Source organism: Pseudorca crassidens, chromosome 3 (genome assembly GCF_039906515.1).
Source record: "Pseudorca crassidens isolate mPseCra1 chromosome 3, mPseCra1.hap1, whole genome shotgun sequence".
NCBI classification, from domain to species: Eukaryota; Metazoa; Chordata; class Mammalia; order Artiodactyla; family Delphinidae; genus Pseudorca; species Pseudorca crassidens.
The window spans coordinates 57,975,022-57,997,722 of NC_090298.1; the positions used below are offsets into that span (position 1 = coordinate 57,975,022).

Here is a 22,701-nt window from a genome sequence, read left to right on the forward strand (position 1 = left end):
TGAGAGTAATATGATGAAAATGTGTCATTCTTTTTAAAACCTTTGCTTGATAATTTTAACGCTATGTTCGGTTCAGCTTGAATGTCTGGTTCCAAGTACTGTTTACTTTGAAATTGATTTTGAAGTGTCATAGCTGAAAAAGATACCATATTATGATAAATAGATTCTAATTGAAGAAGTGAGTGCTGGCTGTACTTGTACGTAAGGGGATTTATACTTTAACCCCATCCAACAATTGTACAAGAGTTTAAATGTGGCTAATAAATTCCCATCTTCCATGATGTCAATCATTCCTCCTATAAATTAATCAGAAGCTGTTGCATTTAAAGAATATAAAACCCATGAAACATTTGGAAAGGTTAAAAAAATAGATTAGAAAGCTTTTCCCCAAAATTTAAAGCATGCCTGTATGAGGGCTTTTGTAGGTGGCAAACTTTAAATAATTTTTGCAACAAAATCACAAAATGGAAAGGTGCAAATACTTTTTCAAAATGTTTTCATGGTGGTATATACTGTCTATAACCTGAGTTTCTTTTGAGATGCATTTTCTTTTTCACTTATTAACATATCACCTCTTTCTTGAAGGGATAGGATATTTATTTGAAACCTATTTTTAAAAGATCTGCTATAAACAGCCAGTTTTCATCTCAGAAAACCCAGCAAATATGGAACACTTCTATTTTTGTTAGAAAATTAGGTAGTACATGTTTGGCAACTTTTTAAAGTACTTTGCTGCGGTATAACCAACACACCTTAATGTGGTAAAAATTTGTATGGTCATTTCCCATCTTGTTACAGCAATTGTAAAGACTTGACCGTGTTTGAAGGTCTTATTTCTATAAAGTTAACCACACTGACATCCTGTGGAACTGTGTGCTTTTGGCTTCAAGTTCTTCTTTGCAGTATCTCACCCATGAATGACACAGTGAATGAATTTTGCGAATGTGCTTTTTAAACTTCTTATCTGAGAAACTACCCTATCAGTGGTTGTACTCGAACAGTTTTCCTGTAGATCATTACATTATTAAAGAAGTAACTCACTCTTCAAAATGTCTTCATGTTCTCACCAAAAGTGGTTTTTTTTTAGTGTATTTTATCAGACAAAAATCTAATACCATCTATACTTTCTTCGAAGTGTATGGCAAGCCTCCCACACAGCTTAATATGTCCTAATATGCTTCTTAAAATACTAAGTTTCGAAAGTTTTGCTCATAAAGGAAAGCATTTTAGTTTTTTTGTTTTTTTTTTACTTTGTGGATTTCAGCCTTTTTTCTTAGCACTGCATTTGCTATAGAATACATTCATTTCTTTTGCTATTAGGTAGAAATCTTAAAAGGGTCTTCGAATTTTATTATGAAGTTTACCAAAATTTTGTAAAGGTTTGGAATTGTGTATGGCATGACTGTGAACATAGTTGAAAAAAATGGCTACTGTCTTGAGACACAGTGCACTTTTAGTGTGAGGGTCATGGTACATGTGCTGGTGGATATACATGCATATTTTAAATGCCTTCTTGATCATTTTGAATCTTGAGGGGCTCTACTCAGTGCTCTTGGATTGGTCATAATTTTTATTTCATAGTGTGGCTGATGAACAATTCATACCGGGATTGGGAGTCTCAGTTTTGTCATTCTTGTGATTAGTATTATCTTTAATTTGAACTTTCTTTCTTGGACTCCTTAAGCCATTCATCCAGTTTGTGAGCTTAGTTTCATGACAAATTGATGATGATGACCCATAAGCCCATTTACGTGGGTCTACGTGAACTGCCACAGGGCACAAAGTGTTGAAACTGTGGGCCGAGGAGGGCTCTGCTGTCAACCCCTTGGCCTCGTGTGACCTTCGGTCTTCTCTCAGGATGACTCATGGAATGTAACTTGTGACCTAGGAGGGTGCCAGTGTCCGCATGTATATGAACTATTAGTAAAACTTGAGCGAAATGATTTTTTAAAAAGTAAATTAAAATAGAATTCTTTATATTTCTCCTCCAGGTCAAGTGTGACCTCTGGGGGTTACTGTACTCAGAGTCACAATTCAGGTTGCTATGTGTCTGTCTGCCTTCTTAGGAGACATCCCCAAAGTACTGCAGCTGCCTGTGGCCTGGGGACCAGAGCCAGGCTTGGCCTGGTGAGCAGAACCCTGTCCCAGAGGACGCAGGTGGGTGGGTGGAGAGGGGAAAGGTGATGGGGGGCCGTGAGTCTCCTTGTCTGCCCTACTCAGAGTTCTCATGCAGCCCACTCTTCACTTTCTTCCAATCTTTAGGTCTCTGTCATTCAGCTGTGAGCTCTTTGAGGGCTGGACCGTACTGGTCATCTTACTGGCCATTGAAGGTGTTCAATGAACCTTTCTTAAAGGATGCTCCTTTTGCCTAAGTTGCTAGCTGGTTTCCGGGTACAGATGGGGTGTGTGCACCTAGTGGAGAGGTTGGTTAGCGTGACAGTGGGCTGCATCCCTCCAGACTGAACTCTCTGGCCCTCACCAAGAGGTCTTAGAATTATCTTGTCTCCGCAGGCTCCTGCCTCGTCCAGCCAAGAGTGAATTTTGACCTCAGAGTAACCTATATCTAAGTGATTAACTAAGGCAAAACTTGCAACATGCTTATGTTGGCCTTTCTTGGCTTCCTGAAATATAATTTCTATTTGGGAGCAGTCTGTGGGATAATGTTTGGGGTGATAGGTTTTCCTTATGTGTGGATCTTCATGTGAAAGAAGAAAGGGAGGAGGATATTTTATATGGAGAGCATCTTATTCCTTTGTTCTTAATTTTGTCTCTGCGGTTGTCCTATCTAGTGGATTACTCCTCCCTCTAGGATGTTAACTAAAGGGCAGGGCGCAGCTCTGCTGGTTGATTACACGGGGCTCCTACAATAACTTTCACTTCTATTATTTTCATTGCAGATGCGGAAGCCATGGAGCTGAACTGCAGTGAAGTACCTCTTTATGTAAGTGCCTAAACATTGCGCTGCAGGTCTAAGTGGCCCTTTCTTGAACTTGAAACCCCTTGTGACTGAAGTGGGAAGAAATGTTCTGTTGGCTATTGAGTTGGGGCTTTTAAAAAAACAACACACAACATTACTGTCTAGTTCAAGCCTTTGCATGGAGCCTTTTAAAACTGGTTGGCTCCTGGTTCCAAAGTCTGGGTTTTAGTTATATTTTCCTGAGTAACTTTTAACTGTATAACTTCTGGAAGGCAGCTCTGCTCACCACTATAACCACCAGTGCTTAACTGTATAACTTTTGGACTCAGAAATACTGAGTTCATCTATGTGAATGATTTTTGAACACATTATTTTATGATATCCTGATAATAGCCAAGAATGTTTTCTGTGTGTATCTCTTTCGGGGAGAAGGTTCAGTGACAGTTGTGTCAGGTAAAATCCTGAAGTAGGAATTCAAAGGGAAAAATGCTGGGACATACATAGAGTAGGTGGGGGATTGGGTGACAGAGCTGCCCCATGAGATTCCTAGTCAGATATGCCTGCTGGGCTGAGAGAGGATTCCAGTCTTGAGAACAGTTACTGGGTGTAACAGAAGTGAGCCGATTGTCTCCCCACATAGAAAATGGCAGATGATTTTCTCTTCCTTCCTTATTTTAGGCAAAACCTCTTTCCTTGGAACCTATGTTTGGTGGCAGGTGGGCATGGATGTGTGTATGGGAATTGGGGTTTCAGGTGGCCTTTGAATCATCAACTCAAGAAATACACCAAGAGTACTTGATCTAGAATAAGGATATGACCTCAATTCAGATGTATCCCGAATAGAACAAAATATCAAGGACTTGGAACAAATTTAGTCAGAATCTTAAATCTATTAAAATATATTCATTCATTTCCCCTTAACATACTTCACTACCCAGGTGGCCCTCCCTCTCTCCCTTCTCCCTTCCACCTCTTCCCTTGCTGTCACCTCCCTCCACCTTAACACATACCCCACTCTGTTCTCTGGAGAAAGACAAAATGATAAAATAAATGGATTTCAGAATAATTAAAAAGTTGCCTTCTGGGTTACTCAGGGGTCTGGGGTATTCTCTCTGGATTGTGATTTGCAGGTTATAAAATGTATTGTAGATAGTTAGACTTGGCCCAGCCATAATTAACGATTAAAAAAAAAAAAAGACTGGTCTAAGGCTAAATTTAGAGTACTCCCAAGTCTTTTTTTTTTGGTACCTTTCTCCTCCTTAGCTTTATTCATTCCACTCTGCTCTCCTATGTCAAACCAAACAGATCTACAAGTCTAATGAGGATACAAAACCTGGTAGTTTTTCTTTTTTTTTTAATTGAAGTATAGTTGATTTATAATGTTGGGTTGGTTTCTGGTGTACAGCAAAGTGATTCAGTTATACATAGGTATACATATATTTTTTTCTTTTTCATAGTCTTTTCTACTATGGTTTATTACAGGATATTGAATATAGTTCCCTGAGCTATACAGTAGGACCTTGTTGTTTATCTATTTTATATGTAGTAGTTTGTATCTGCTAATCCCAAACTCCTAATTTATCCCTCCCCCACCCCCTTTCCCCTTTCATAACCATAAGTTTGTTTTCTGTCAGTAAGTTCCTGTTTCGTAAATAAGTTCATTTGTGTCATTTTTTAGATTCCATATATAAGTGATATCATGTGGTATTTGTCTTTCTGTTTCTGACTTACTTCACTTGGTATGATAATCTCTAGGTCCATTCATGTTGCTTCAAATGGTATTATTTCATTCTTTTTATGGCTGAGTAGTATTCCATTGTGTATGTGTATATATATATATATATATATATATATATATATATATATATATATATATATATGACATCTTCTTTATCCATTCATCTGTCAGTGGACATTTAGGTTGCTTCCATGTCTTGGCTATTGTAAATAGTGCTGCTATGAACATTGCATGTATCTTTTCAAATTATAGTTTTCTCCAGATACATGCCCAGGAGTGGGATTCCTGGATCATATGGCAACTCTATTTTTATTTTTTTAAGGAACCTCCATACTGTTTTCCCTAGTGACTGCACCAGTTTACATCCTCACCAACAGTGTAGGAGGGTTCCCTTTTCTCCACACCCTCTTCAGCGTTTTTTGTTTATAGACTTTTTGATGATGGCCATTCTGACCAGTGTGAGGTGATACCTCATTGTAGTTTTGATTTGCATGTCTCTAATCATTAGTGATGTTGAGCATCTTTTCATGTGCCTGCTGACCATCTGTATGTCATCTTTGGAGAAATGTCTATTTACGTCTTCTGCCCATTTTTTGATTGGGTTGTGTGTTTTTTTGTTATTGAGTTGTATGAGCTGTTGGGATATTTTGGAAATTAAGGCCTTGTCAGTCACATCATTTGCAAATATTTTCTCCTAGTCCATAGGTTGTCTTTTCATTTTATTTATGGTTTTCTTTGCTGTGCAAAAGCTTATAAGTTTGATTAGATCTCATTTGTTTATTTTTGGTTTTATTTCTGTTGCCTTGACACTGACCTAAGAAAACACTGGTACGATTTATGTCAGAGAATGTTTTGCTTATATTGTCTTCTAGGAGTTTTACGGTGTCACGTCTTATATTTAAGTCCTTAAGCCTTTTTTTTTTTTTTTTTTTTTGCGGTACACAGGCCTCTCACTGTTGTGGCCTCTCCCACTGAGGAGCACAGGCTCCGGACGCGCAGGCTCAGCGACCATGGCTCACGGGCCCAGCCGCTCCGCGGCATGTGGGATCTTCCCGGACCGGGGCACAAACCCGTGTCCCCTGCATTGGCAGGCGGACTTTCAACCACTGCGCTACCAGGGAAGCCCCCACACTGTTTTGATTACTGTAGCCTCGTAGTATTGTCTGAAGTCTGGGAGGGTTATGCCTCCAGCTTTCAAAACCTTGTAGTTGATCAACATCCTGGTACAGCTATTTTAACTCAGACCTACCAGATTATGACCAGACTAGGGAAGAGTTAGTACACATTGCTTACCGAGGGAAGAGACTTAAATAGACCAAAGGAGAGCAAAATTTTTTTCTCTAATTATCAAATAATATATACTAATTAGAATAAAATGAAAAATACAGAAAGTGTTAAGAAAAATAAGTCACTCATAATCTTATCCTCTGTAGATAATTTAAAACATTATTTCATCAATTTTAAGGTACAGTTTTCTCATTTTACATCTCTGAAATTGAGATGCTCTTACTTCACTGTGTATCCTGGCAGATGTCATGATGGAGCTGTCATTACCTATGCATGTGTGACCTTGGTCACAATGGTTCATGTTGTTGTCATTTCAGATTACTTGTGTGCCTTGCTGGAACTATATGAATTAATTGCTTTCAAAATGATTTCACCATGATTTGGCATTAAAAAGGCAAAGTTACTGTATGTATAGAAAGACGTGGAAAGAGCAACATGACAAATGTGGTAAAGTCTCTATAAATAAATTTAGATGAGCTCTTTTAATAAGTATAAAATCTCACATTATGTCATACTTTGCAGTTTTGTCTCTTAGTGGAATATAAAATACATATCATAACTGGTATCTCAGATGAAATACATTATATATTTAACATAATTGACTAATTATATATACATATATGCATGTAATCTGCTTTTTTCACTTGATTTTTTTTTTTTTTTTTTGCGGTACGTGGGCCTCTCACTGTTGTGGCCTCTCCCATTGCGGAGCATAGGCTCCGGACGCGCAGGCCCAGCGGCCATGGCTCACAGGCCCAGACACTCCGCGGCATGTGGGATCTTCCCGGACCGGGGCACGAACTCATGTCCCCTGCATCGGCAGGCGGACTCTCAACCACTGCACCACCAGGGAAAGCCCCGTCACTTGATGTTTCATGTCAATATTTTTATGAATTGACCTAAGCCAACGTGACCATTTGATCTCATGTAGGAAGAGGTCAGTGGGGAAGTATTATAATGAAAACAAGTCTTAAATTTCATCAAATAAGTAACACATAAACAAAGCAAACACAAACTAGACTCTGACTTGTTTCTGTATCTCGTGGTAGACCCCCTCTGTGACCTTCTGTCTTCAGAGGTTTCATAAATATTCACTTCTAGTTTCTCCTAGTTAACTGCAATCTGGTTTATAAACTCTTAACATTTTATTCATATTTATTGTATTTCATATATACTTATCTAAAATATATATGCAAAAATCAAAACCATCTTTAATCCTGTTAGTTGTAATGATCACTGTTGACATTTTTGGTGTATTTTCTTCCAGAGTTTTATCTATATCTCTGTAGAATTTTATTGAAGGTTCTCTTGGCATTTATTTACATGATGTGTTTTCTCATTTGACTGATACATTGGATCTCTTAATTTTGATGCTTTCATGTACTTTTAGCAATTCTATCTAGCTGTCATGACTAGTTCTTTTGGAAAAACAAGATAACTCTGGTAAGTGTGATTAAGAGAGAACCCAAACAAAACTAGAAATTATGAAGATTCCATAACATATTGAGATGATATCTTAATTATAAAATAATACTAAGCATAATTGTATGCTTATGCACTGGGAAAATCTTTTGAGGCAGGTTTTTTAAAAAAATTAATTTATTTTTGGCTGCATTGAGTCTTTGGTGCTGCACACTGGCTTTCTCTAGTTGCGGTGAGCGGGGGCTACTCTTTGTTGTGGTGTGAGGACTTCTCATTGCGGTGGCTTCTCTTGTTGCGGAGCACAGGCTTTAGGCATGTGGGCTTCAGTAGTTGTGGCGTGCAGACTCAGTAGTTGTGGCTCATGGGCTCTAGAGCGCAGGCTCAGTAGTTGTGGCGCACGGGCTTAGTTGCTCCGCGGCATGTGGGATCTTCCTGGACCAGGGCTCGAACCCATGTCCCCTGCACTGGCAGGCGGATTCTTAACCATTGTGCAACCAGGAAAGTCCCAAGACAGGCTTTAAAAATATAAATTACAAGGTTTATCTCAAGAAGAATTAAATCACATAGTGGGGCAATAATCATGGAGAAAAAAATTGATAGTAATTATCCCCCAACTTCTACCTATCCTTCACAAAAGGATACTTCATTCAAGTGGATCCTGTAAGTGATATTTTTGTTCCTTTGATTATAACCTGTTTTGATTAATCTCTTATAACATTTTTTAGTTAAAATGTTTTTCTGTCTTTACTTTTGGGTCACTATAGAGAATCCTTCCTACAGATGATAGATTCTTTATACCTTTAGAAAAATCTATGGATGTGTCCATTGACAGATGAATGGATAAAGAAGATGTGGCATATGTATACAATGGAATATTACTCAGTCATAAAAAGAAACGAAATTGAGTTATTTGTAGTGAGGTGGATGGACCCAGAGTCTGTCATACAGAGTGAAGTAAGTCGGAAAGAGAAAAACAAATACTGTATGCTAACACATATATATGGAATCTAAAAAAAAAAAAGGTTCTGAAGAACCTAGGGGCAGGACAGGAATAAAGACACAGATGTAGAGAATGGACTTGAGGACACGCGGAGTGGGAAGGGTAAGCTGGGATGAAGTGAGAGAGTGGCATGGACATATATACACTACCAAATGTAAAATAGATAGCTAGTGGGAAGCAGCTGCATAGCACAGGGAGATCAGCTCCGTGCTTTGTGACCACCTAGAGGGGTGGGATAGGGAGGGTGGGAGCGAGACGCAAGACGGAGGAGATATGGGGATATATGTATATGTATAGCTGACTCACTTTGTTATAAAGCAGAAACTAACACACCATTGTAAAGCAATTATACTCCAATAAAGATGTTAAAAAAAATCTATCGATGTAAGTCTTTGTTTCTCCCCCTCATACCTTTTGTTTGGATCCATGAAAACTTCCAACTTCTTTTTTAAGGTTTTATCCTTTTGTCTTTCAGTATTGTTTGCCTCTTCTAGAATAGCTGATGTTCTAGGGTTAGACTGTTCTAGCCATTTTTTTTTTTTTTTTTTTTTTTTTTAGTCTGAATTCCGGTAGCATGTTTTCTTTTCTGCGTAAGTTTTCTGTACTGTTGTTTATTTCCTGCTTGCCAGAACAGTTTTAGAGCTTTACTTTGTTTTTAGTTTTTGTGTAGTATTTTCAAATCTTGGCATGTTTCTTCTTATGCTCCCATAGTTTTACTGTGAGCACAAAGCAGGAACTTAATTTTTTTTTCCTCTATCTCCCAGGAATCTGTTTCAGAGGGAGGGAGGCAGTCTCTGATTCTGTGTGCTTTAAATTTTTTTGACTGTTTTGGGGCAAACTTTTTTCTCCTTTTTTTGGGGGGGATGGGCAAACATTTCTCTTTGCTTATCTTTAGGAAGGAGGCAATCTTAGCATTGGGAATGCAGGAATATTCCCGAACTCAGCCACAGACGTATGCTAATTTTTAAAATGAGCCATGGAGGTCCACTGAGTTGCTATTGCAGGAAAAGAGAAACACTGTACTATAATAAGATTAGAGAAGAAGCAGGAGTTGGCAAGACTGGTAGCGAAGAGTTTATAATACTGATTTGCAAACCTTAGGGATATAAGCATTACAAATCCAGTTTTCAGCTTCTGAGCAGCTTCCTGCATCTGTACTTTAAGGGGCACTAAAGGAAGCAGCTTTGGAAGGCCAGGCTCTTTGTTCCCAGCAGAAAAGGTGGCAGAGGCATGCCATCTGGTTTGAAGTCTAGGCTTAATTTTTAGATAGAATGGTAACATGGTTTTAGGAGGAGATGTTTTAAGCTAGCAGAGTTGTAGTGAAGAAGCTAATGAGAAATGTGAAAGCCTGGAAAAATGTAAATTAGAATTATTATAACTGATCTAAGATACTTGTATTCTAGCTTAACACTCTTTAATGGACACCACTTGGGAACTTAAATCCTATATTTGAAGTCATAAAGTTATTTTTTTATTTTAGGTTTTTTTTAGTCTTATTTTATTTTCTAGTCTGTATATAAAGAGAGGAAATGATGCAAGTACAGCTTGAAAAGAGATTTTGCTTACTGAGTATCTGATTGAATTTTGAAAGAGAAAGTGATTGTAAGCCAAATTGTATGTTTTTGCTGAATTTTTAAAAAAATTGAAGTATAGTTGATTTACAATATTGTGTTAGTTTCAGGTGTGCAGCATAGTGATTCAGTGTTTTTGTTGTTGTTCCTTTTACAGATTATATTCCATTGGAGGTTATTTTTGATTACTTTTTAAATTGAGTTTTCTCTAAGTTTTTGTGGATTAAGGAAGGTTATAAAACACATGTTGTGCTTATGTACTTCATCCAAGAACTTCCTTTTCCACATTAATTATATTTTAATTTTTATATAAAGTGTACTTAGCATTCATCTTTCCAAAAATATCAGTTCAGTGCTGTGAACAAAACAGAAGAGCTTTTCCTTGTGAAATTGTTGTTTCCAAAGATTCTTTTTTCCTCAGTAAAATTGCTTTATTTTAAATGATTATTTAAATCACACTTGCTCATTATAAAAAAAAAAATAAGAAATTACCAAGGTGAAAGATCACTTTAAATTCCACCTTTGGGAGAATTTTCATTAGCGTTTTGATGACAGTCCTTTCAGGAATTTGTTTTTGCACATCTATACACACATCCACACCCCTCCGCCCCCACCACGATCCATAAAAGGAATCATAGAGAAAAGCTGTTTATGTTATCTTGCATAGATCCTCATTATTCTCTCCCCTCATCTTATATCTCTACTCCTGTCCCACAGGTAACTCTTGCTGAAACCTATTGCAGTCACTCTCAAGCAGCATTAGCATCCTTGGGAAACATGTTGGAAATAGAAATTCTCAGACCTCACCCTAGACCTACTGAATCAGACACTCTGGGCATGGGGCCCAGATATCTGTGTTTTAACAAAACCTTCAGGTGATTCTGATGTGTGCTAATGTTTGAGAATCATTGACTTAGTGTATATATTTCTACATTTTTCTGTGCTCATACAACCCTACACATACATATATATAGATACAGGCTTTAATAAAACCATTTAAAAAACCTGGATCAGAGAATTCCCTGGTGGTCCAGTGGTTAGGACTCTGCACTTCTAATGCAGGGGCCATGGGTTCAATCCCTGGTCAGGGAACTAAGATCCTGCAAGCTGCGTGGTGCGGCCAGAAAAAATATATATATGGATCATATTATATAAACTTCTGTATCTTTTCCAACTCAGCATTACTTTGTGGAAATTCCTGCAAGTTGTCAGGTGTAGCTCTAATTCATTCTTTTTAATAAATGGGTGTGGATCAAGACACTTCTTTATGGATGGGTGTTCACTAGACATCCTTGTCCATATGTCCTTATTTATCAGTACTTTCATCTTTATGGGCTAGATTCCCAGGAGTGGAATTGCTGGATGCAGGATGTACATACTTCCAGTTTGAATGATTTCTTTGCAAATGAGGTATAAGAGTTCACATTTTATTCAGCAACTTTCAGATATATTTAATATCTGGTTCTTTAGCCCTAACAACTGTGATAATTATGAATTGGGAGTTATAAACTCACTTTTACTGTGCAAAGGTAGCATGTTAAATTTTGTGTTAAATTTTATGAAAGTTCAAAAAATTCCCTTGTTTTAATCTTTTTTTTTTTTTTTTTTTTGCCATGGTGCTTCATTTCTGCTGTTTCTTGGATTCTGGCTAATATCAGCATCTAACCCATGGAGACTTCTACATCTGCAGAGGGTGTGTCTGTGGAACTTTGCGTGTGGGCTCTTGCTCTCTTCCACCCTTTAGATGTGTTAATCGTAGCAGTTGACTGAGAAGAGTAATCATTTCTTTCTCCTGAGGCTGCAGATTGTATAACGGTTTGGACGATGGAGTTTTAGCTTCAGTAGCTTGTTGCCAGCTGGATCTAAATGGCTTCCCTTTTCCCTTAGCATTTTGTGTTTGTTATTCTTTTATTCTGAGTCACAGTATCCTGCTGAGTTTGGTCCCAAGTATATTGGTTGCTGTTGGGCTTATTGTACGTAATTGAAGGGGTAATCTGATGTTTGCTGATCACTTCACGAAGTTGAGCTAAACCTCCTGCATTCAATCATTTCTATTTCTGGGGCTTGGTACACTCTCCTAGGCCCCAGCCTTCTGGAGGGGGGACCCTAGGACAGGACCCAGGGAGGCAGTTTCCTATTGAGGCTGCAAGTGACTTGGTTGCTTTGTTCTGCACTCACCTGGCGGACGCCTCCTTCCCGCAGATTCCTTCTGGCTTCTGGTTCCTGTTGAAGGAAATCCTGTCCTCCAGATGCTGCCCCTTCTCTGCTTGTGGCTCTGTGTCCCCTCATGGGCTGCCTGTGATCAGCCTGTCTTAACCATCAACTTGGAATCTTAGTATGTGAAGGCACCTTAGAGACCTTCGCCTGGCCACCCGCACTTTGCAGATGAGGAAATTCAGGCTCCGAGCAGGAGAGTCTCTTATCTGACTAGTTAACTCAGCTGGTTTGACACTCAGGATTTGTAAATGATGTATTGGAAGCCATGACATTTTTTTTGCTCAGAAAGTTTGTTAGTGGCAGATCCACGATAAGCGTGGGGTTTTCCCACCTTCACCGGCTAATCAAAATGCCCTTTTCCATTGCATTGCTTCTGCCACTTCATTTCCCCATTGGCCACGTACCCATTTCGTCCTTTGCCACCCTGCAGTCTTCCTTTGAGATTTACAACGTGAAGAATGGTGCTACTTCTTGGACCTTCAATTAAAATATCTCCCTTTTCTTACACTTTTTTGTCCTGCTGGAGGATGCTGCTTGTAACTAACTCTAGGCAACCCTGACCCTCTAAAGCTCATTTGCTCACAAAAAGCTGGGCCTGGTAACTGATGGTCATTGTACCATCAAGCTCTCAAGCTCAACTTAATATAAATTTCACTAGTTCGGGTGTCAGGGCACAGGCGAGGGTATCTTTTAGCACATGTCAATACGGCTAATTCTGGCTTTGACAATGGAATCAGGAGGGGCTTTTGCCTGAGATGAACTTCTGGATCACACGTTTACTTTGTGCAAATTTGTTTTTAGGAAATTACACTAACGTTACCTGTGTTTTGACTTAAACATGGCAGCATGAGCATCTCAACTAATTTCTACCTGTTGGGTGGCATCCTCCATCATTGTCTGAACTGGGCTGGCTGAAGTCAGCTCTCCTTGGTGGTTCTTACTTTCTACCAACTTAGCTTGACCTTTTCCTGGCTGGTCTTTCTCTGCCTGGTCCTGCTTTTACCTTTTTGCTTTTTCTCCTGTTTTCCTTAAGGAGGGGGCAAACCAATTCCAAAGCAGCATGTTGTTCTAGCCACAGAGCAGGAGAACCGTGGTAGCTACCCTGCCTGGCCAGCAGCCACGAGATGTCAGTTCTTGTGAAATCTTGAGCTCCTTAGCTGCTACAAGAGATTGCTTGATGGTTCTGGCAGGCAGGGAGGGGAAAAACCACTTCTTAGACTCTAGCAAAACCTTTGACTTAGAGACGTTACATAAATCCTCCCTTAGCTTCGTCCCTGTCCAGATTCTTAAAGAGACACTACTGTTTCCTCTCAGCACAATGGCACGTTATGATGCCCTCTTCTGCTGTCACCGTGAGATGACAGACTTCTGTGAAAAGGCCTGAAGGTAAAATGTACAACTGCAGGAAACTGCAGGAAGAATTAGCCCCAGCACTCAGCATATCTGAAGGAATGTCTTTGCTGGTGTGGGCTGGGGGCTGTGGGTACCTAAGTACCAAGTGTTCTTAAAGTCTGATTGTCTCACTTCCCATATTTCAGTGGCAGCCCTCACAATTTTGGGTAATGTGCCGTCTTGTATTTTTTAACATAGAACTTGCAGGAATTAACATTTTTGTTCTACTTGATTTTTTTAAAAGATGTATTACCATCTTAAGCAAGAATTTTAGGCATGATGGGTGTGGGTCAGATTTTTCTTTGGGAGAACCCTCAGTAGAAGAAATAAGGCGTGAAGCAGTAAAAATGTTTTATTTTCACATTCTGGAAAGGCAGCTCTTCTAGAAGGTGTGATATGTAGAGAGTCTACATTATCAACAATTCCTTCCCCTCACCCCTGAGGGCGTGTGCTGTTTGGTTTGAATACTGTTGTCTCAAACTCCTGCCTCTTTTTCCTCTCCATAACTTGATGTAGTTTGGCTTTAACCTTGTTTGTTTTTCTGAAACTAGACTCACTTATGAAGGGCACTAATCTGGCTCTTGCTTAATCTAAGGTTTTTTCTTAAGTCCCCATGTAGTGCAGTGCACTCTTCGAGTCACTAAGGATGTAGTGGAGAGGGAAACAGAAAAGATCCTAGGACCTCACTCTGCCGGAGTCCACTTCAGAGTTGGAGAGACAGACAAGGAGTAGGTAAATAAAGACATAAGAGTTTCAGCTAGTAGTGTGCGTTAGGACACTACAGCAGTATGATATGGTAGAGAATGGTGTGTGTGAGAGAGATTTCATAGTTTAGGAACCAGAATGCCCTGAGAGCCTTCTAGTAGAAGAATCAGAAAGCACAAAGTCCCCGAGGTAGGAATGAACCTCATGTATCTGAGGGACAGCAAAAGGCCAGTGTGGCCGGTGCCTCCTGAGTGAAGGAGAGGAGACAGGTCAGAGAGGTGGGTGAGGTCATTCACGGAGAGCTTTGTGGCCAAGGTGATGAAATGAGAAGTCGGTGTGGGAGTCTCGGTGGGGACGTTGCCTGATCTCATTTATACTTGAAAAATGTATTCTCAGTGTGCTCAAACTCCGCTGGTCCTCTTTCAAGTTGTGCTCTTTCTTTGTCTATTGCACTTTCTTCTCATCTGCTTACGTGGGCGTTCCCCGGGCCCACTCCTTTCTCCTCTCTTTCTAGGCAGCTTATCTCTCCTTGTTTTTTCAACCACAGCTCCTCCACGAAGCCTCCCACACGCGGGCCCTCCTCCTGACCTCTGCGCCTGCTGCATCTTCTGTTTCCACCTGGCCCGTTTGCTCTTTCCACTCAATTATCCAGCCTTGGCTTCAAATCCAGACTGTTATATTTAAAAAAACTTTTTCAAGTTCTCCTCTAAACCAACCCCCTTTCTAACTTCCTGATTTCTGTTACCATACCCCCATTCTCCCAGGCACCGTGGCTTTAAATCGGAGTTTTCCTTATTCCTCTGTAACTGTCTTCTGCACTTGATCAGTCATCAAGACGTGTTGATGGTCCCGACTGTCTCTTTTCTCTCCTCTGCTGTGATTCTAATTCATCTTTGGATCGCTGTCTTTAGCCTCTTCAGGGATGCCTGTTTCACAACTTTGAACACTTTACTCTCCCCCTCAGTTATGGGTTATCATCTTGCGTTTGTCTCTTGCTTTGTAGCCATATCCTCTTTCTGTTCTAATGAGACAAGTCCCCTCTCGATCTTGGTGGGCTTTCTTCATTCTCTTATTTGCAGAACTTTGCCCAAGCTGCTCCAGTTCCATAACCAGGAATAGCCTCAGGTAGGGATGGGATACAGTGTTGTATGGAGGTTACAACACTAGAAAGCTGTACATTAGGTATCTTTTTGGCAATATTCTAAGGCTTGGTTTCACTTTATGGGTTAAGCTACTGTTTTGGAAGCTGTTGCTTTTGTTTTCTTTTCTCATCTTTTTGTTTTTGAATTTTATTTTATTTATTTTTTATACAGCAGGTTCTTTTTTTTTTTTTTAATTTAATTTAATTTAATTTAATTTTTTTTTAACATCTTTATTGGGGTATAATTACTTTACAATGGTGTGTTAGTTTCTGCTTTATAACAAAGTGAATCAGTTATACATATACATATGTTCCCATATCTCTTCCCTCTTGCGTCTCCCTCCCTCCCACCCTCCCTATCCCACCCCTCCAGGCTGTCACAAAGCACCACAGCAGGTTCTTATTAGTTATCTATTTTATACATATTAGTGTATACATGTCAATCCCAATCTCCCAATTCATCCCACCACCTCCACCCCCCCACCCCCCGACTGCTTTCCCCCCTTGGTGTCCATATGTTTGTTCTCTACATCTGTGTCTCTATTTCTGCCCTGCAAACGGGTTCATCTGTACCATTTTTCTAGGTTCCACATATACGTGTTAATATATGATATTTGTTTTTCTCTTTCTGACTTATTTTGCTCTGTGGGACAGTCTCTAGATCCATCCATGTCTCTACAAATGACCCAATTTCGTTCCTTTTTATGGCCGAGTAATATTCCATTGTATATATGTACCACATCTTCTATATCCATTTGTCTGTTGATGGGCATTTAGTTGCTTCCATGACCTGGCTATTGTAAATAGTGCTGCAGTGAACATTGGGGTGCATGTGTCTTTTTGAATTATGGTTTCTCCGGGTATATGTGCAGTAGTGGGATTGCTGGGTCATATGGTAATTCTATTTTTAGTTTTTTTAAGGAAACTCCATACTGTTCTCCATAGTGGCTGTATCAATTTACATTCCCACCAACAGTGCAGGAGGGTTCCCTTTTCTCCACACCCTCTCCAGCATTTGTTGTTTGTAGATTTTCTGATGACGCCCATTCTAACTGGTGTGAGGTGATACCTATTTGTAGTTTTGACTTGCATTTCTCTAATAATTAGTGATGTTGAGCAGCTTTTCTATGCTTCTTGGCCATCTGTATGTCTTCTTTGGAGAAATGTCTATTTAGGTCTTCTGCCCATTTTTGGATTGGGTTGTTTGTTTTTTTAATATTGAGCTACATGAGCTGTTTATATATTTTGGAGATTAATCCTTTGTCCGTTGATTCATTTGCAAATATTTTCTCCCATTCTGAGGGTTGTCTTTTCATCTTGTTTGCAGTTTCCTTTGCTTTGCAAAAGCTTTTAAGTTTCACTAGGTCCCATTTGTTTATTTTTATTTCCGTTACTCTAGAGGGTGGATCAAAAAAGATCTTGCTGTGCTTTATGTCAAAGAGTGTTCTTCCTATGTTTTCCTCTAACAGTTTTATAGTGTCCGGTCTTACATTTAGGTCTGTAATCCATTTTGAGTTTATTTTTGTGTATCGTGTTAGGGAGTGTTCTAATTTCATTCTTTTACGTGTAGCTGTCCAGTTTTCCCAGTACCAGTTATTGAAGAGACTGTCTTTTCTCCATTGTATATCCTTGCCTCCTTTGTCACAGATTAGTTGACCGTAGGTGCATGGGTTTATCTCTGGGCTTTCTATCTTGTTCCATTGATCTGTATTTCTGTTTTCGTGCCAGTATCATATTGTCTTGATTACTGTAGCTTTGTAATATAGTCTGATGTCAGGGAGTCTGATTCCTCCAGCTCTGTTTTTTTCCCTCAAGACTGCATTGGCTACTCGGGGTCTTTTGTGTCTCCATACAAATTTTAAGATTTTTTTGTTCTAGTTCTGTAAAAAATGCCACTGGTAGTTTGATAGGGATTGCACTGAATTTGTAGATTGCTTTGGGTAGTATAGTCATTTTCATAATATTGATTCTTCCAGTCCAAGAACATGGTATATCTCTTCATCTGTTTGTGTCATCTTTGATTTCTTTCATCAGTGTCTTATAATTTGCTGAATGCAGGTCTTTTACCTCCTTAGGTAGGTTTATTCCTAGGTATTTTATTCTTTTTGTTGCAATGGTGAATGGGATTGTTTCCTTAATTTCTCTTTCTGATCTTTCGTTGTTAGTATATAAGAATGCAAGAGATTTCTGTGCATTAATTTTGTATCCTGCAACTTTACCAAATTCATTGATTAGCTCTAGTAGTTTTCTGGTGACATCTTTAGGATTCTGTATGTATAGTATCATGTCATCTGCACACAGTGACAGTTGTACTTCTTTTCCAATTTGTATTCCTTTTATTTCTTTTTCTTCTTTGATTGCCATGGCTAGGACTTCCAAAACTATGTTGAATAATAGTGGTAAGAGTGGACAACCTTGTCTTCTTCCAGATCTTAGAGGAAATGCTTTCAGCTTTTCACCATTGAGAATGATGTTTGCTGCGGTTTTGTCGTATATGGCCTTTGTTATGTTGAGGTAGGTTCCCTGTATGCCCACTTTTTGGAGAGTTTTTATCATAAATGGGTGTTGAATTTTGTTAAAAGCTTTTTCTGCATCATTGAGATGATCATATGGTTTTTATTCTTCAATTTGTTAATATGGCATATCACATTGATTGATTTGTGTATATTAAAGAATCTTTGCATCCCTGGGATAAATCCCACTTGATCATGGTGGATGATCCTTTTAATGTGTTGTTGGATTCTGTTTGCTAGTGTTTTGTTGAGGATTTTTGCATCTATATTCACGAGTGATATTGGTCTGTAATTTTCTTTTTTGTAGTATCTTTGTCTGGTTTTGGTATCAGGTGATGGTGGCTTCATAGAATGAGTTTGGGAGTGTTCCTTCCTCTGCAGTTTTTTGGAAGAGTTTGAGAAGGATGGGTGTTAGCTCTTCTCTAAATGTTTGATAGAATTCGCCTGTGAAGCCATCTGGTCCTGGACTTTTGTTTGTTGGAATATTTTTAATCACAGTTTCAATTTCATTACTTGTGATTGGTCTGTTCATATTTTCTGTTTCTTCCTGGTTCAGTCTTGGAAGGTTATACCTTTCTAAGAATTTGCCCATTTCTTCCAGGTTGTCCATTTTATTGGCATAGAGTTGCTTGTAGTAGTCTCTTAGGATGCTTTGTATTTCTGTGGTGTCTGTTGTAACTTCTCCTTTTTCATTTCTAATTTTATTGATTTGAGTCCTCTCCCTCTTTTTCTTGATGAGTCTGGCTAAAGGTTTATCAATTTTGTTTATCTTGTCAAAGAACCAGCTTTTAGTTTTATTGATCTTTGCTGTTGTTTACTTTGTTTCTGTTTCATTTATTTATGCTCTGATCTTTATGATTTCTTTCCTTCTACTAACTTTGGGTTTTGTTTGTTCTTCTTTCTCTCATTCCTTTAGGTGTAAGGTTAGATTGTTTATTTGAGATGTTTCCTGTTTCTTGAGGTAAGCTTGTATTGCTATAAACTTCCCTCTTAGAACTGCTTTTGCTGCATCCCATAGATTTTGGATAGTGTTTTCGGTGTAATTTGTCTCTAGGTATTTTTTGATTTCCTCTTGGATTTCTTCAGTGATCTCTTGGTTATTTAGTAACATATTGTTTAGCCTCCATGTGTTTGTGTTTCTTACGTTGCTTTCCCTGTAATTCATTTCTAATCTCATAGCGTTGTGGTTGGAAAAGATGCTTGATATGATTTCAATTTTCTTAAATTTACCGAGGCTTGATTTGTGACCCAAGATGTGAACTCTCCTGGAGAATGTTCTGTGTGCACTTGAGAAGAAAGTGTAATCTGCTGTTTTTGGATGGAATGTCCTATAAATATCAATTAAATCTATCCGGTCTATTGTGTCATTTAAAGCTTGTGTTTCCTTATTAATTTTCTGTCTGGATGATCTGTCCGTCAGTGTAAGTGAGGTGTTAAAGTCCTCTAGTATTATTGTGTTACTGTTGATTTCCTCTTTTATAGCTGTTAGCAGTTGCCTTATGTATTGAGGTACTCCTATGTTGGATGCATATATATTTATAATTGTTATATCTTCTTCTTGCATTGATCCCTTGATCATTATGTAGTATCCTTCCTTGTCTCTTGTAACACTCTTTATTTTAAAGTCTATTTTATCTGATATGAGTATTGCTACTCCAGCTTTCTTTTGATTTCCATTTGCATGGAATATCTTTTTCCATCCCCTCACTTTCAGTCTGTGTGTGTCCCTAGGTCTGAAGGGGTTCTCTTGTAGACAGCATATATATGGGTCTTGTTTTTGTATCCATTCAGCCAGCCTGTGTCTTTTGGTTGGAGCATTTAATCCACTCACGTTTAAGGTAATTATCGATATGTATGTTCCTATTACCATTTTCTTAATTGTTATGGGTCTGTTGTTGTAGGTCCTTTTCTTCTCTTGTGTTTCCCACTTAGAGAAGTTCCATTTGCTTTTGTTGTAGAGCTGGTTTGGTGGTGCTGAATTCTCTTAGCTTTTGCTTGTCTTTAAAGCTTTTGATTTGTCCATCGAATCTCAATGAGATCCTTGCCGGGTAGAGTAATCTTGGTTGTAGGTTCTTCCCTTTCATCACCTTAAATATATCCTGCCACTCCCTTCTGGCCTGTAGAGTTTCTGCTGAGAAATCAGCTGTTAACCTTATGGGAGTTCCCTTGTATGTTATTTGTTGTTTTTCCTTTTTTGCTTTCAATAATTTGTCTTTAATTTTTGTCAATTTGATTACTATGTGTTCTGGCGTGTTTCTCCTTGGGTTTATCCTGCCTGGGACTCTGTGCACTTCCTGGACTTGGGTGGCTATTTCCTTTCCCATGTTAGGGAAGTTTTCAACTATAGTCTCTTAAAGTATTTTCTCGGGTCCATTCTCTCTGTCTTCTCCTTCTGGGACCCCTGTAATGCGAATGTTGTTGCATTTAATGTTGTCCCAGAGGTCTCTTAGGCTGTCTTCATTTCTTTTCATTCCTTTTTTCTTTATGCTGTTCCGCAGCAGTGAATTCCTCCTTTCTGTCTTCCAGGTCACTTATCCATTCTTCTGCCTCAGTTGTTCTTCTATTGATTCCTTCTAGTGTATTTTTCATTTCAGTTATTGTATTGTTAATCTCTGTTTGTTTGTTCTTTAATTCTTCTAGGTCTTTGTTAAACATTTCTTGCATCTTCTCGATCTTTGCCTCCATTCTTTTTATGAGGTCCTGGATCATCTTCACTATCATTATTCTGAATTCTTTTTCTGGAAGGTTTCCTATCTCCACTTCATTTAGTTGTTTTTCTGGGGTTTTATCTTGTTCCTTCATCTGGTACAAAGTCCTCTGCCTTTTCATTTTGTCTGTCTTTCTGTGAATGTGGTTTTCCTTCCACAGCCTGCAGAATTGTAGTTCTTCTTGTTTCTACTTTCTGCCCTCTGGAAGCTGTTTCTTATCTCCTGGGTATGTTGGCAACAATCAGGGTGTATTGCTACCCCATGGTGCCTTGGGTATAGCCTGTGGCATGAATCGCTGGGCTTTCCAAAGGTGAGGTTAATTCGGAGAGAATTACAGCTCTCTGCTTAAAAAGATGAATTAGAAAATTTAAATTGCCATTAAATAATACTAGATTCACACTTAAGTAGGGCAAATCATTTGGGGCAAAGTAGGCCCTTGGCTCCAATGAAATAGCTTAAAAACCAAACATTTCTAATAAACCTGTTGTGTGCTAAACACTATATTCTTTAATGAGTTCTTATTTAATTTTACAAAACCCTGTGGGATAGGAATTATCTCCATTTACAGATAAGAAAATTGAGGTTCAGGGAAGCAGGGTGGTGTTCCTTCATTAACATGTATTTATCTGGGCCAATATCTGGGTTTCTTACTGAACTGAGTGAGGTATAGCCACCCAGCTGAATTCTTTTGGAACTTGGATTTGAATCCCAGATTTTCTGACTCTCAGTCCAGGACATTCTCAGATATACCAAACTATCCCATGAACACAGACTGTTACCCTTTGTTTATATCGAAATACTGAGTGCAGTCTCTAGTGCACTGTGGACTTTCAGTAAATGTTTACTGATTGAATTTCTAGAGAATCACTGAGGGGGCAGACAAGCTTGTTCTCGGATCCTTTATAGGAGCATTCTAGACAATGGCTGTGGTCACTGGGTGAGTGGGTCCAGTTGACAAAATGGTTGATAATTAAAGATGGTGCTTGGTCACATCTGTGAGATTGTACAGGCTCCTTGTACCACGAGCTCCAGCCATACTTTCCTCTCAGTTCCTCATGAATGTCATACGTCTTCCTACCCCAGGACATTTGTACGTACTATTCCCTCTTCCCGGCACACTCTTGCTCCCTCCCCCTTTGTATAATTCTTACTGTGCAGGTTTCAGCTCAGATGTCACACCCTCAAAGTCCTCTAGACACTCCACATTTTACATTTTGAGGGGGTTTTGTTTATTGTTTTGTTTAATGTATCTTCTCTTTGGCTTGTAAACACCAGGACAGCAGAGATTTTAAATGTTCTGTCCAATGACTTTCCAATACCAGTTCAGTGCCATGTACAGTAAATATTTGTTGAATGAATACCTGGTTCTAATTTAGTTCCCTTCAATAAACAACGTTCTGTGTTCATCCTGGAGCGTGCTTTAGTTTTGTTTGCTTATAGAAATAAGCAAATGTATTGTTATGTACGGTTTCCCACTAGGTATGTGACCATCCCTATTTTGGGATGGGGAAAGTCTTGTTAGTTTTTTGTTCTCCAGGTGCACAGACAGTCAGAAAGAAGGTCAAGCAAGAGGGGGAGCTATCATCACGATGGTCAGGAAATTGGGAGGTTTGGGGGGAAGATGTTCCAGAGTTTGAATCGTAGCTAAATTTGGAAGGTACTAAATGGACTGTATCAAAATTATGTTGTAAATTAAGGAAGTCTTTGTGAGGTAGACAATTCCCAGCTGAGAATTAGAATTTCACGGTGAGGTAGTTCTGATAAAGTAGGGAGTGAAAAGCTTGCCTTCTCTAGCAGAAGATACCTGAAGCGTTCCCTAACTCAGGAAAGATGATCTATGAACCGTGTCACGTGAACTGCACCCCCACTCCAACCTTCTCTGGCATCTTTATTAGTATCACCCAATACTCAGAGTTATTATGCTCCATGTCTTTGGGGGAAAAAAATCATGGCACTACTACCTTATTGTTGAGAGCGCCTTGTAGTGCCCTACAAAATGTTTTTACATGTGAGCTATTTCATTAGCACCACATGTGACTATTTAGCAGAGGAGGTGAACTCAGAGATGTTAAGTGACTTGCCCTGAGCGC

The 22,701-nt window shown here is 39.0% G+C and overlaps 1 protein-coding gene and 1 non-coding gene across 2 annotated transcripts in view; both read left to right on the forward strand.

The window, feature by feature from the left end:
- The window catches only part of ARHGEF28 (Rho guanine nucleotide exchange factor 28), a 311,689-nt gene that overhangs the window by 50,816 nt on the left and 238,172 nt on the right, over positions 1 to 22,701 (forward strand). Inside the window, exons 2-3 of the mRNA XM_067730988.1 lie at positions 2,067 to 2,127; positions 2,898 to 2,941. Coding sequence (XP_067587089.1) covers positions 2,067 to 2,127; positions 2,898 to 2,941 — 105 coding nt within the window. The remainder of the gene's footprint in view (positions 1 to 2,066; positions 2,128 to 2,897; positions 2,942 to 22,701) is intronic.
- Positions 10,955 to 11,027, forward strand: TRNAR-UCU (transfer RNA arginine (anticodon UCU)). The gene has a single exon. It is a non-coding gene; the product is annotated as a tRNA-Arg (tRNA).